Source organism: Mustelus asterias, chromosome 22 (assembly GCF_964213995.1).
Source record: "Mustelus asterias chromosome 22, sMusAst1.hap1.1, whole genome shotgun sequence".
Classification (NCBI taxonomy): Eukaryota; Metazoa; Chordata; class Chondrichthyes; order Carcharhiniformes; family Triakidae; genus Mustelus; species Mustelus asterias.
The window spans coordinates 23738995-23753684 of NC_135822.1; the positions used below are offsets into that span (position 1 = coordinate 23738995).

The 14690-nt window shown below is 44.4% G+C and overlaps 1 protein-coding gene across 3 annotated transcripts in view; it reads left to right on the top strand.

Moving 5' to 3' along the window:
- tmco4 (transmembrane and coiled-coil domains 4) overlaps positions 1 to 14690 on the top strand; it is a 44384-nt gene that overhangs the window by 12327 nt on the left and 17367 nt on the right. For all 3 annotated transcript variants that reach the window (XM_078238540.1, XM_078238541.1, XM_078238542.1), the window contains 3 exons: positions 3863 to 3995; positions 9871 to 9968; positions 11825 to 11968. In XM_078238540.1, coding sequence (XP_078094666.1) covers positions 3863 to 3995; positions 9871 to 9968; positions 11825 to 11968 — 375 coding nt within the window. The remainder of the gene's footprint in view (positions 1 to 3862; positions 3996 to 9870; positions 9969 to 11824; positions 11969 to 14690) is intronic.

The window sequence follows — 14690 nt, forward strand, 5'->3', positions numbered from 1 at the left end:
GGATTCCAATAAATTGAATTCAATTTATGGAGGCCACGATTTAACCGATTCTGTAATATCACAAACCTTGACCCAGTTCCTGGTTTCAAATGAGCCACTTACTCCCCCGCCCCCTAACCTGTGACATCGAACAAAACATAATATTGCGAGGAGAAGAAAACATTGAGAATGCCATATATATAAAAACCAAAAGAATAATAGCAACGCTCCCAGCATCTGTTCGCACAAGAAAAGTTTAGCGTTTGGGATGAGTGAAGAAGGGTCACGTGCACTGTTCATGAGATTTTATTGTATCTAAGATGTGCTGTGCCTGACCTGAGTATAGTGGTAGCTGTAATCTACACCTGACACATGATGGCAATGACCTGGGGATGCTTGATGCAGAGAGTACCGAGCATCCAAAATAGAAAGTCTTAATGAAGTGTCTTGATTTCAAGGGGGGCAAGAAGTAACTTAAGAATTAGCCATTTGTACATCTGAGGTGCTTGGCATCTGAATAACAAGTCATCAAAGGGCTGAACCTTTCAGGAGAAGAAAAGGACGGGTGAGAATATTTATTACCGATCCCTAGTTGCCCTTGTTAGTGGGCGTTTGAGAGTTAACCACATTGTTGTGGCTCTGGAGTCACATGTAGGCCAGACCAGGTAAGGAGGGCAGATTTCCTTCCCTAAATGTTATTGGTGAACCAGATGGGTTTTTCTGAGAATCAACAATGGTTTCGTGGTCATCACTAGATTCTTAATTCCAGATTTTTTTTAAATTGAATTCAAATTCCACCACCTGCTGTGGCAAGATTTGGGATTCAGTGAACTCATAGAAATCATAGAAACCCTACAGTGCGGAAGGAGGCCATTCGGCCCATCGAGTCTGCACCGACCACAATCCCACCCAGGCCCTATCCCCACATATTTACTTGCTAATCCCTCTAACCTACGCATCTCAGGACTCTAAGGGGCAATTTTTAACCTGGCCAATCAACCTAACCCGCACATCTTTGGACTGTGGGAGGAAACCGGAGCACCCGGAGGAAACCCACGCAGACACGAGGAGAATGTGCAAACTCCACACAGACAGTGACCCGAGCCGGGAATCGAACCCGGGACCCTGGAGCTGTGAAGCAGCAGTGCTAACCACTGTGCTACCGTTCCTCAACTTGATAAAACACAAAGATTTATCATGAAATATCATGTTTCAAAGCTCCTTTGTGTACATTTCTGCCCATTTGTTTGTTGTTTATGACAGGAACACTCACTAGAAAGTTGAATTTGCCACAGTAGTGTATGGGTGTCTTGGTGACTGTTTCAGCATCTTGTGGCTGCACACCCATCTGCAGAACAGCACAGGGCAAAGAGAAAACACAATCTAATTCTGAATGCTGTCTTAGTTTCCACCTCAACCCTGGAAAGTGAATTCCACAGATTTGCAACTCTCAAAACAGGGCATGCCATCGCATACAGGGCTTAGTCAACAGAAGAAACCTTTGTCCAACAATTTCAGCTGGATTTGAACACAGGTCCCAGAGATGAACAACTGGAGTTGGAACAATTGCACCTCTGAGTTCCATTAAACAAAATGCTTCTGCTGTACACCACAGATAGATGATATAAGCAGGTTGGGATTCTAGGAAAAGTGTATACTGTGCAGCTCATGCAACACTAATTACTCACAGATAACAAATCAATAACACATACCTTGAGCATTAGACGGAATGATTAATATTTATTGATACTTAACTTGAACAAGGAACAACAGCAAAGAAGGATGATTTAATTTCAGCTGACTTAACCAGTTGGGGTAGATGTTCAGCTAAGGGCAAGCGTCAGAGGGTTAACCCTGCACAACCTAACAATACTGCAAAAGGGTTTGATTATACGTCATTATATCACCAACGTTTCAGGAGTGATTTGAGAATGGGGTGGTAATGATCTGAAATTACTGGAGGGGAGATCAAACTGTCATCAATGGGCGGTCTTAATCTGGTGGTTGGGTATGGGGTAATTTAGTTTGTTACTGTCCTAATGAATGTGCAGGACAAGCAAGTCGCTTTATGTCCCAGAGTAAAGAAAGACTTGCATTTATAACACACTTTTCACTGGATGTCTCAAAGTGCTTTGCAGTCATTGTATGCTTTTAAAGGGAAGTGGGTGGCACAGTGGTTAACACTGCTGCCTCACAGCACCAGAGACCCGCGTTCAATTCCAGCCTTGGGTGACTGTGTGGAGTTTGCATGTTCTCCCCATGTCCGCCGGGTGCTCTGGTTTCTTCCCACAGTCCAAAGATGTGCAGGTTGGGTTGATTGACCACGCTAAATTGCCCTGAGTGTCAGGGGGATTTGCAGAGTGAATACATGGGGTTACGGGGATAGGGCCTGGGTGGGACTATTCAGTGCAGGCTGGATGACCTCCTTCTGCATTGTAGGGATTCTCTGATTCTATGAATATTTCACTGTTGTAGGAAGTGCAGCAACCAATTCACACGCAATGAACTCCCACAAGCAGTAATGCAGTTACTATTTTTTTAGTGATGCTGATCGTGGGATAAGTAATGGCCAGGACATGGGATAACTCCCCTGCTCCTCTTCAAAGTGATGCCATGGGATCTTTAATGTGCATCCAAGCAGGCGGATGGAGTTTAGCATCTCCAACAGTGCAGTGCTCTCTCACTGAGCTGGAGTGTCAGTGTAGGTTTTTGTGCTCAAACCCTGGACTTGAATCCAGAACCTTGTGCCTCAGGAGTGAGAATGCTACCAGCTGAGCCATGGCTGACACACAAAGCATTGTAATGTATTTTCATGCCATGCTTTATTCCAAGATGCAAAATGAATTGGTTGTTTGTCCCACACACTTGCTCTTTGATGAGAGGGTGGGGTCGCCGTGGTGTTGGTTTTCATGGCGAGTGGGTCACATTTACTGTCGATGTTAGAGAGGACGTGGTGGGGGAGGAGGAGCTGCTGATGATTCCAGTATGCCCACTATCATGCCTTCCCTTGATCTAATTGAGTTTATCAAAATATCAGTTGATGGAAATTATGTATATTCATTTTGTTAATAGAAAGTAGAAGCAGGAGGAGGCCATTCGGCCCTTCGAGCCTGCTCCGCCATTCATCTTGATCATGGCTGATCATCAAATTCAATATCCTGATTTCCCCCTTCTTCCCATGTCCCTTGCTCCCTTTAGCCCCAAGAGCTATATCAAATTTCTTCTTGAAATCACACAACGTTTTGGCCTCAACTACATTCTGTGGTAGTGAATTCCACACATTCACCACCCTCTGGTGAAGAGATTTCTCCTCACCTCAGTTCTAAAAGGTTTACCCCTTATCCTCAAACTATGACCCCTAGTTCTGGACTCCCCCACCATCGGGAACATTCTTTCTGAATCTACCCCTTCTAACCCTGTTAGAATTTTATAAGTTTTTATGAGATCCCCTCTCACTCTTATGAATTCCAGTGAATATAATCCGAACTGACTTAGTCTCTCCTCATATGACAGACCTGCCATCCCAGGAATCAAAAGAAGTATTTTTCAGAAGTATTCCTGCTTGGAATGATCTGTTTGTTCCAGTAGTGTATGGGGATGGTGCACACATGGATTTCCAGTGGCCAACACACTCAGAACCCTATCAGAGAGCAGACTCTGGATCTATGTCGCCCAACCTCACACTAGGCAGTGCAATCCTGATCTACGTTGCTCAATACAGAACTGTTTACAAGATCTGTTCACAAACTTGGAACTACCCAAGGTCAAACTCATTGCTTGTTTTCCAATGCAGTATATTTAGATAACGCTGGTACAAAGCAGTAAAAGTAGCAGTTCCAGAGTCTTCTAACTGGCAATTCAACATTCCATATTTGTGTTGCAGGATATTACGACGCACGAGCGAGGGTCCTCATCCGTCACGTCACGTGGCTCTTGCGAATTTCATTTGAAGAACTGGAGGTCTTTGAGGAGTCATTGGTAGAAAGTCTGAAAGGACATAAAGCAACAGAGTCAGAGTAAGAGAAAAACCTAGACTTTCACAATTCCGATGTGTTCTGTAATAAAGAGATAACAGCCTGCGGGCTTAAGCAGAGAGCCACAGAACCCTGAACAATCAGCCCTATATTCAAACCACATCATTTATGATTGGTGGATTTTGATTCGCTTCCTTTGGCAGGGAAATAGGATGAGATCATAATCTTGTAAATGTACAAAAAATGTATTTAAAAAATCAAAGCACTAAACAAAATACCATCACTCCAAAATGTATTCCTATTATAACCTTGAACACTACAGTGTGTCTGTCTGGGTCAACTAAGGATTGAGTTCTGTTTGTTCAGCTCCCAGCAGCTGCTGTGCACGCACACTCTGACAGTATTTGAAGGTGATTGGGTGGAGGGTGATCACAAGATTCAGAGAACAATGAAGTAATTATGTGCTTTGCCCAATCAAGGAGTTTGGATGATCATTAAAAAGCTCTCAGCTTTTGCTGTTGTGTTTTATGATTCTCACATCAGCCCTAAAACTGTACTGCAGTTTAAAAAGTCACTCGGGTGCGTTGCAGTTTTCTTTTATTCTGCAAGAACTCCATTGATTGGGGGTCAGTTCATAACTTAATCGGGCAGATATTAAATCTGTGTGAGAGTGTGTGTGTTATAGAATCCAACAGTGCAGAAGGAGGCCATTCGGCCCATCGAGTCTGCACTGACAACAATCCCACCCAGGCCCTATCCCCATAACCCCATGCATTTACCCTAGCTAGTCCCCTTGACATTAAGGGGCAATTTAGCATGGCCAATCCACCTAACCCGCACATCTTTGGACTGTGGGAGGAAAACGGAGCACCAGGAGGAAACCCACGCAGACACGGGGAGAATGTGCAAACTCCACACAGACAGCGACCCAAGCCGGGAATCAAACCCGGGTCCCTGGCGCTGTGAGGCAGCAGTGCTAACCACTGTGCCACCATGCCACCGCTACTCCCTTGATGATTTAATTCATACCCAAACAAGTGGCTTTGCTCAACACCACAACATTAAAAATTGGGAGTTAGAAGGGGCCAGTGTGCACGATTAGATAGAATTTTATAGATTTTACAGCACAGAAACAGACTGTTCAGCCCAACTGGTCTATGCCAGTATGTATGCTCCACATGAATCTCTTCCGACCTTACTTTATTTCAGTGTATCTACATATAAGTTCTTGTTATTGTTTGCTTTCTTCTCTTTGTGTTCATCCAGCTTTCCCTTAAGGCATCAATGTTATTTGCCTCAAATATTCTATGTGGCAGCAGGTTCCATATTCTCACTACTGTGGGTAAAAGAAAATCTCCAGAATTTCTTATTAGATTTATTGGTGACTACCTTATATTTATGGCCTCTCTTTTTGGACTCTCCACAAGTGGAAAAATCTTCTCTACGTCTACCTTATCAAACCGCTTCACAATTTTAAAGGCCACTGTTAAGTCACTCTCCAACCTTCTCTTTTTGCGAGAATAGAGCCCCACCCTATTGATCAGTCTTTTCTGATATGTGTAACCTCTCAATTTTTGTATCATCTTTGTAAATCTATTGTCCACCTTCTCCAGTGTCTCCAAATCCTTTCTGTAGTGTGGAGACCAGACCTGTGCAAAGGGTGGCTTTGCAATTTTTTTCTGTGTGACTCCTCACCATTCTGCCTGGTCCTGTGAGGGGCATTCACTGGCCTTGACAGGTATACAAAGAACAAAAAAACAAAGAAAATTACAGCACAAGACCAGGCCCTTCGGCCCTCCAAGCCTGCACCGACCATGCTGCCCGACTTAACTAAAACCCCCTACCCTTCTGGGGACCATATCCCTCTATTCTCATCCTATGCATGTATTTGTCAAGACGCCCCTTAAAAGTCACTACCCGTATCTGCTTCCACTACCTCCCCCGGCAATGAGTTCCAGGCACCCACTGCTCTCTGTGTAAAAAATCTGCCTCGTACATCTCGTTTAAACCTTGCCCCTCGCACCATAAACCTGCGCCCCCTAGTAATGGACTCTTCCACCCTGGGAAAGAGCTTCTGACTATCCACTCTGTCCATGCCTCTCATAATCTTGTAGACTTCTATCAGGTCGGCCCTCAACCTCCGTCGTTTCAGTGAGAACAAACCAAGTTTCTCTAACCTCTCCTCATAGCTGATGCCCTCCATACCAGGCAACATCTTTTCTTAAATCTTAATAAATCTTAAATCTTTTCTGTACCCTCTCCAAAGTCTCCACATCCTTCTGGTAGTGTGGCGACCAGAATTGAACATTATATTCCAAGTGCGGCCTAACTAGGGTTCTATAAAGCTGCATGCAACATGACTTGCAATATGGCATATATTGTGCTCCCAGCTCCCACAAAGTTGGACATCTCTAAAGTGCAGGATGGGTTAGCTTCAGAGTAAAGCTCATTGGCACTGACTCATGAAACACACATAGGACCAGTACACTGTTAAATGCAGAATAAGCTTTTCATTGCTCATTCTTACTGGTGCACCATAGATTGGATATGTGTTACAGCCTAGCAATGTACTTTTGAAGAACCTCCCTTGCTGCACTAATCTGAATTTTCCCTTTTTTCTTTAACAACAGTCAATCTCAGGTCCCTGAATGGTACTGGCAATCGATCAGGCTATTGAGTTATCTGCATATGTTGAATTGATATTTACAGTTGGCAAAAGATGTAACTATTGAAAATGGAATATTGGCCTTGACCCAAATTGCTCAAGTCAACATAAAACCAGCACTGACTGGCTTCTGCCAACAGTTCAAGGATTGACTTATAACATCCAATTAGACTTATTACACACTCTTTTTGCTTATTAATATTTGTTTAAATGGCATACCGTTTCAAAGAATTAATAACATAAGACCTTTCACCAATCTTTGCTTTTTGCCCTGTATAAATTCTCCAACTGCACCAGTATAAGCTTCATACCATGGCAGGTAAAGATCATTTTAAATTTAGCATTTAAACAATGTCCACATATGATTCAGGTGGTACAATCAGAGATTGCTGTTAACCTGTCCTCTCAGGGATGTGAAAATGTTTCACTAGATTTTGTCTCAATGTCACCAGTGTCTTTCTCAGGTGGATCATAGAATCTGACAGGACAGAAGGAGGCCATTCGGCCCATTGAGTCCCAGGCCCTATCCCCGTAACCCCATGTATTTACCCTAGCTAGTTCCCCTGACACTAAGGGGCAATTTAGCATGGCCAATCCACCTAACCCGCACATCTTTGGACTGTGGGAGGAAACCCATGCAGACACGGGGAGAATGTGCAGACTCCATACAGACAGTGATCCAAGCTGGGAATCGAACCCAGATCCCTGGTGCTGTGAGGCAGCAGTGCTAACCACTGTGCCGCCCATGGCATGTTGAGTTCTGATGGACTGCATGGCGCTTGGACCTGGAATCCTTGCCCTTTCCCCAGGGATCCAGGATGAGCCAAGCCCTGACTGGTGGGATGAAATTCTCCGCTGCAAGTGAAACGAGTTTGGTGCAGTCTCAGGCCACCTCTTTGTGAATATGACTCAGTCAATAATTAGCAAAACGGGAAAGAACAAATCTATTCTGCAGCATTAAACCCATGCTGTATTTATGCTACAGGATGTCGCATGCTGTGTTCACTGGGTTCACACTTTATCTATGATTTTCACTCTCTGCCTAGCATCTTGCTCTGGTGATATTTCAGCTGTGTTTCTCAACTAATCTCTGCGGCTCACTTAGTTTTCCACACACGTATCAGAAATTAAATACAGCGAAGGGCTTGATAAGGATGTGATTGCTCCAGTTTGGTGGGTTTATACTGGAGATTTATTGAGTGCCTGAAGCAGTAGTCAGCCTGATATATCCAAGCAGAAACAAATTATCCAATGCACTCTACACAAATATTGTGACATCCAACTCTTCACCTGCGTGGTTGTTTATTTGCAAACACTTTTTGATGGATTAGGTAATCGCGCAAGTTAAAATGACCCAGCAGTGGGCTGCCGGGGAATCTGCTAGCGATTGAATTTGTGAAGCTTTTATAATGTTCCTGATGTTTATGATGTTAGTAATATAACACACTCCTGTAAAAGTGCCCTATTTTAGGCATCTCAAGTCAGCCGGCACACTCTTGAGTGAGGGGGGGGGTTAGGAATGGGTGGAATAGGATCAGAAAATAATGTGGCACCCCTTATTTTGCATTTGCTTATTTAAATAAAACTGTGGAAGTGTCGTGGATTCAAACTGATGTCACACTGCAGGAATCGAGTATTAATGCGTCGCATTGCTTTTTTAAAAAATCCTTTTGAGTAATTTGTGTGAACCGATAAGACAGGAGTGCAGACTGCCTACTGTATGTTTAGTCTCCTCCGACAAAGCTATTGCTCCATTACTCCTTCAATCGCCATCTCACTCTGAGTCGGAGCTGCTGTTTGAATTGCCCATTACCTGCCCTCACAGTTGCTTTTGAAATCCGAATGCTGCTCCTTTTATGACCGGCGCAACTTGTGGGCCGAAGGGCCTGTTTGTGCTGTATTTTTTTTCTATGTTCTATGTTTTGCAAAAAGGAGAGCTTGACTGATCTGATTGAAATTGTTATGAATGTGAAAGAAACTGACCAAGCTGATTCAGGCAGATTATTCCATACCATGCAGAAGTAGCTGATGCCAAAACATTGAATGTATTCAAGAGGTGGCTGGATATAGCACTTGGGGCGAATGGGATCAAAGGTTATGGGGGGAAAGCAGGATCAGGCTACTGAGTTGGATGATCAGCCATGATCGTAATGAATGGCGGAGCAGGCTCGAAGGGCCAAATGGCCTCCTCCTGCTCCTATCTTCTATGTTTCTAGAAGTCAAAATCACACGGGATACAGGTTAAAAACGAGGACACTTGAAGTGAGGAGAGAAGTTAGGGCAAACTTTTTCCACTTCGAATTATGTATCAAGGAAAGGAGAATGCCACCAATGGAGTTGAGACAATTAAATGTGTGTTTAGGAAGTGAAGGGTGGCACAGTGGTTAGCGCTGCTGCCTCACAGCGCAGGAACCTGAGCTTCAATTCCTGCCTTGGGTCACTGTCTGACTGGAGTTTACATGTTCTCCCTGTGTCTGCGTGGGTTTCCTCCGGGTGCTCCGGTTTCCTCCCACAGTCCAAAGATGTGCGGGTTAGGTTGATTGGTCATGATAAATTGCCCCTTAGTGTCAGGGGGACCAGCAGGGTAAATACATGGGATTACGGGGATAGGGCCTGGGTGGGATTATTGTCAGTGCAGGCTCTATGGGCCAAATGAGGGTGGCACAGTGGTTAGCACTGCCAACTCACTAGCGTCAGGGACCCGGGTTCAATTCCGGCCTTGGGTCACTGTCTGTGTGGGTTTCCTCCAGGTGCTCCGGTTTCCTCCCACACTCCAGAGACGTGCAGGCTAGGTGGATTGGCCGTGCTAAATTGCTCGTTAGTGTCGAGGGGACTGGCTGGGGTGGATGCGTGGGGGTTGTAGGGGTGGGGCCTGGGTGGGATTGTGGAGGGTGTGGATTCAATGGGCCAGGTGGCCTCCTTCTGCACTGTAGCGATTCTGTGAAAATGGCCTCCTCCTATCTATCTATTTTGTTAGTAATCTATTATAAACATGCTTGTTAATGGGGATAATACTGGTTTCACTCTATTAGTCATCATGCATTATAAAGGTGCCTACAAGTGAATTCATACTGACGCCATTTCTCTTTTTAAATGCTGTTCCATAAGGATGCTGCTCACTGTAAGTATTCTTATTTTACTGCACGCACTTTAAATGCTGAGAACTCAGAGAAATTTCTTAACTGTCTCCTTGCTTCTCTAATTTATTTTTGTGTATTGTACCCAACCCGTTTCCCCCTCCAACATTTCCAGAGAATATGAAAATGCTCGGAGAAAGAAAGATCAGAGAAAGAAATTGAAGAGATATTTCCTTATCGGACTTGCTACAGTGGGAGGCGGGACTGTGATTGGTAGGTTGTAACTGCAGCTAAATTACAGTAAGAAGTGGGGGATTGTGATAACTGGAACTGCATTACAGAGCTGATGGGTATGTTAAAGTTAACTCGGTCATACTGCGAGGTGGAGCTGGGATAGATAAGTAAATGCTGCTATAGGTGGAGATGTAATAGATGCATTATCCAAAGATGTGCGGGTTAGGTTGATTGGCCATGCTAAAATTGCCCCTTAGTGTGCTGGGATGCGTGGATTAGTGGGTAAAATATGTAGGGTATGGGGGTAGGGCCTGGGTGGGATTGTGGTCGGTGCAGACTCGATGGGCCGAATGGCCTCTTTCTGTACTGTAGGGTTTCTATGATTTCTATTATAGCTCAAAAGTACGTTAAAAGTCCTGGAGTTGTGTCTGCAAATTGAAATTCTAGATGCAGCAATGAATGCAGAGTAATAATACAAACTGTCAGTCAGTAAAGTCGAAGTGACTGCCTCCTGTGACTCATAGAAATATACATCGAAACTAGAAGCAGGAGTAGGACCCTTCGAGCCAGCTTCACCATTCATTATGATCATGGCTGATCATCAAATTCTACACACACTGATCCTGCCTCTCTCTCCTCCTCCTCCTCTCTCTCTCTCTTCCCCCCCCCCACCCCCCGGTATCTCTTGATCCCTATAGCCCCAAAAGCTATATCTAATTTTATCTTGAAATCGCACACTGTTTTGGCCTCAAATACTTTCTGTGGTAGTGAATTCTACAGATTCACCACCCTCTGGGTGAAGAAATTTCTCCTGACCTCTGTCCTAAAATTGTTTACCTCTCCTCCTCAAACTATGACCCCTGGTTCTGGAGTCCCCCACCAACAGCAATATTCTTTCTGAATCTACCCCGTCTAATCCTGTTAGAATTTTCTATGAGACCCCCCCCTCTCTCTTCTCGTCAGTGTTAGTTTCAGGGTAACATGTTTCAAAATGAGTTGTGAAAGACATATAAACCCGGTACTTGCTCTGAGAAATGGGTGCAAATTTATGAAGGAGCCGACAGGACATTTAGTTCTTCACTAGTATGAGGAGGAGCTTGGAGCATTGTGCAGTCTGCCAGTTGAGTGATTCTTCAGGGAACAGTAGGAGGATCTATGACTGAGCAAGTTCATCACATGCTCGGCAGGGATCCTATCTGATATTTCACTTAATGAACTGCCATGTGTAGTTTTAGACAGAATTTAATTTAGTGGCAGAGATAACAGAGACTGTTTAATATTTATACTCCTGAGCTAATTGACTGAGAAATGTTGGTCCCTCTAGTTGTGTTGTGCACTCCATCATACTGGAATCATAGAATCCTACAATGCAGAAGCAGGCCATTCGGCCCATCGAGTCTGCGCCGACCGCAATCCCACCCAGGCCTTATCCCTATAACCCCATGCATTTACCCTAGTTAGTTCCCCTGACACTAAGGGGCAATTTAGCATGGCCAATCCACCTAACCCGCACATCTTTGGACTGAAATGATCAAAATTTGTGCAAAAGAAGGTGTCAACCAGCCCGGGAACCGGCAAACCGAGAACTCCGAAGTATCTATCCGTAAAAATGAGCTCAATTCCTAACTGAATGTCAGCATTCGATTACAGTTCAATCAGGAGTATGGTGGATGAATGGTGTCTTCATATTTTTGTATCATCTGCGCATGGGCTGGTGAATAAGCTGCTGTAAATAAAGCAGTGTGTGAGATCTGAGGCTGCTTCATGCCTGGCGGTGGTGATTCTTATGGTGACTCAGTGAAGGAAAGTTGCACCTTTGATCTCAGTAATGCAATGACACGGGTAGTGTTTGTTTGTGTGTAAAGCTGTTAACACATTCTGACTGTTACCTGCAGGCCTCACTGGTGGCCTTGCTGCTCCCTTTGTGGCAGCAGGAGCCGCAGCTATCGTAGGGACAGCGGGAGCAGCTGCAATCGGTTCCACAGCAGGAATTGCCATAATAGCATCTTTATTTGGGGCAGCAGGCGCAGGACTGACAGGTAAGCATGTCTTAAATGTTTTCGTACTCATCAATGTGAAGGATGTTGACGTTGGGGCGGCACGGTAGCACAGTGGTTAGCACTGCTGCTTCACAGCTCCAGGGTCCCGGGTTCGATTCCCGGCTTGGGTCACTGTCTGTGTGGAGTTTGCACATTCTCCTCGTGTCTGCGTGGGTTTCCTCCGGGTGCTCCGGTTTCCTCCCACAATCCAAAGATGTGCGGGTTAGGTTGATTGGCCAGGTTAAAAAAAAAAAATTGCCCCTTAGAGTCCTGGGATGCGTAGGTTAGAGGGATTAGCGGGTAAAATATGTGGGGGTAGGGCCTGGGTGGGATTGTGGTCGGTGCAGACTCGATGGGCCGAATGGCCTCCTTCTGCACTGTAGGGTTTCTATGATTCTTCTATGGAGAATGGCACACTTTCAATTCATTGACTTAGTGTCGGGTTTAACTTGGCTTGAATGAAGAGTGGCACTGGTGTCGTGCACTCCGTGAGAGAGGAGATACGAAGAGAGATTGGGGTTGTTTGCCTCGGAACAGAGAAGGCTGAGGGAGTGACATGATTGAGGTATACTAAATTTTGAGGTGTAAGGAGTAGACAGGGGGAACTTGCTTCCCTTGGGCAGAGTTCAAAAACCAGGGGTCATTGGATTCAAGCTCAGTGTCAGAAGGATTAGAGGGGATATGAAGAAAAACTTTTTTACACAGAAGGTGGTGGGTGTCTGGAATTCGCTGCCTGAGTTGGTGGTGGAGGCAGAGACTCTAAACTTGCTTAAAAAGTATCAGGATCTGGATCTGCACCTTAAGTGCTGATAGTTGCAGGGCTATGGGCTATGCACAGGCAGATGGGATTAGAAAGGGCACCTGGGTGTCTTTGGGTCAGCATGGACAAGATGGACCAAATGGCCCCCTTCTAAGGTGTACCATTTCTATGATCCACTTAGCTGCTCAACACAGAGCTAGAAAGAGGCCATTCAGCCCGTCGGTTCTTTGGTGGAGTAATCCAAAACTAATCCTACTGCCCTGTTTTCTGGCCGTAGCCCTGCATCATCCCCAGGGTGAGATAGCAAGGATGGGAAAAAGGCCAGTCTACTCATTGAATCTCCTCCGCACTATGTACAGTATGAGTTGTATGGATAGCATGCAAAACAATACTTTTCACTGTATCTCGGTACATGTGACAATAATAAATCAAATCACATCCCTCCAGTATGCAATTTCAGTCGCCAATCCCAATCCTTCTAGTCCTCTAACATGCAAGAAAGATGGTAAAAGACCATCACCCAAAAAGTAGAGGGAAAAAAACCTGGAAAAGTTTTGAAATTGCTCCCTAATTTCCTGAGGCAAATCTCCAGGTGATTATAGTGACTTATAAACCCTTCTGTTACCAGACAACCTACAACCTGCCCTCTATAACTGGCACTGCCGTCTTTTCTCAAAAATGTAATTTAGCTTCTTCTTTGAAGGACTGAAGGAAATCCATATTCATCATATATTGCAGTAATCTGTTCCAGAAACTGATGGCTCTCTGAAAAGAAATGCTTCCTACTCCTTTGCCTGAGGATTTATATGTATATCCCCTAGTCATACTGTCTGCATGCTTCTCAAATAACCTATCCAACGCATGTAATCTAATCCTTTCAACATTTAAAAAAACCCAAACGTATCCACTCTAATTCTGAACGGCTGTAAATAGTACCAACCCCTAAAGTCTTTGCTGATTACTGCAAACCTTAAATCTTGGTTTCATCCTCAGCACTTTCTCAATGTCTCCCACCCGCAAGGAAATTCAAAATGGGACACACTACTGCCAACTCTACCTGTAAAAATTTCTTATACAGTCAAAATAGTTTTATGTTATACTGCTCTAATAATTATCTGTAAAACAGTACTTAAAATTTTAAAGTTAATTTATAAGTGTCACAAGTCGGCTTACATTAACACCACAATGAAGTTACTGTGCAAATCCCCTAGTCGCCACACTCCAGCGCCTGTTTGGGTGCACTGAAGGAGAATTTAGCATGGCCAATCCACCTAACCAACATGTCTTTCGGAAACCAGAGAACCCGGGGGGAAACCCACACAGACATGGGCAGAAGGTGCAGACTCCGCACAGACAGTGACCCAAGCTGGGAATCGAACCTGAGTCCCTGGCGCTGTGAGGCAGTGTGCTAACCACTGTGCCATGGCTCCAAGTAGTCTTGTCACACTCATTGAGCAACTTTGCTGGTTTATCAATTAAATCTCTTGCGATCCATAATGTTCAGTGGGTACGCCTGTATGGTACGAATGTGCCTGGTGCTTCACATGTGCCTTTTGAAGCCCATCCCCCTTGGTACACTAACTCGTCAATTAAAATATCAGCTGCACTTTGATTTCCCTTCATACTCTGGTTATTCCAAGGTTTTTAGTTCTTCAAATAATGTTCTTTATATCAATTTTAAATTTAATATTTTATCCTTGCTCCCACATTTCTGGTTTAATTTGAAGCAATAATGGTGAGTTTACCTTATCAATGCATTTACTATTATGATGAGGCTTACATTTACCTGACCTCTTCATCAATGGTATAATTTGAGCTTCAGTGAGTGATCTTTTCTTTGCACACTGGTTACTATCCTGGCTATCCATGTTACAAGGCGTCAAGTGAAGTCTGTATAGTGACTGTGGAAATCGGTCATCCCTGATGGACACTTATACTATTCTGACTGAATATCCCAGCTTT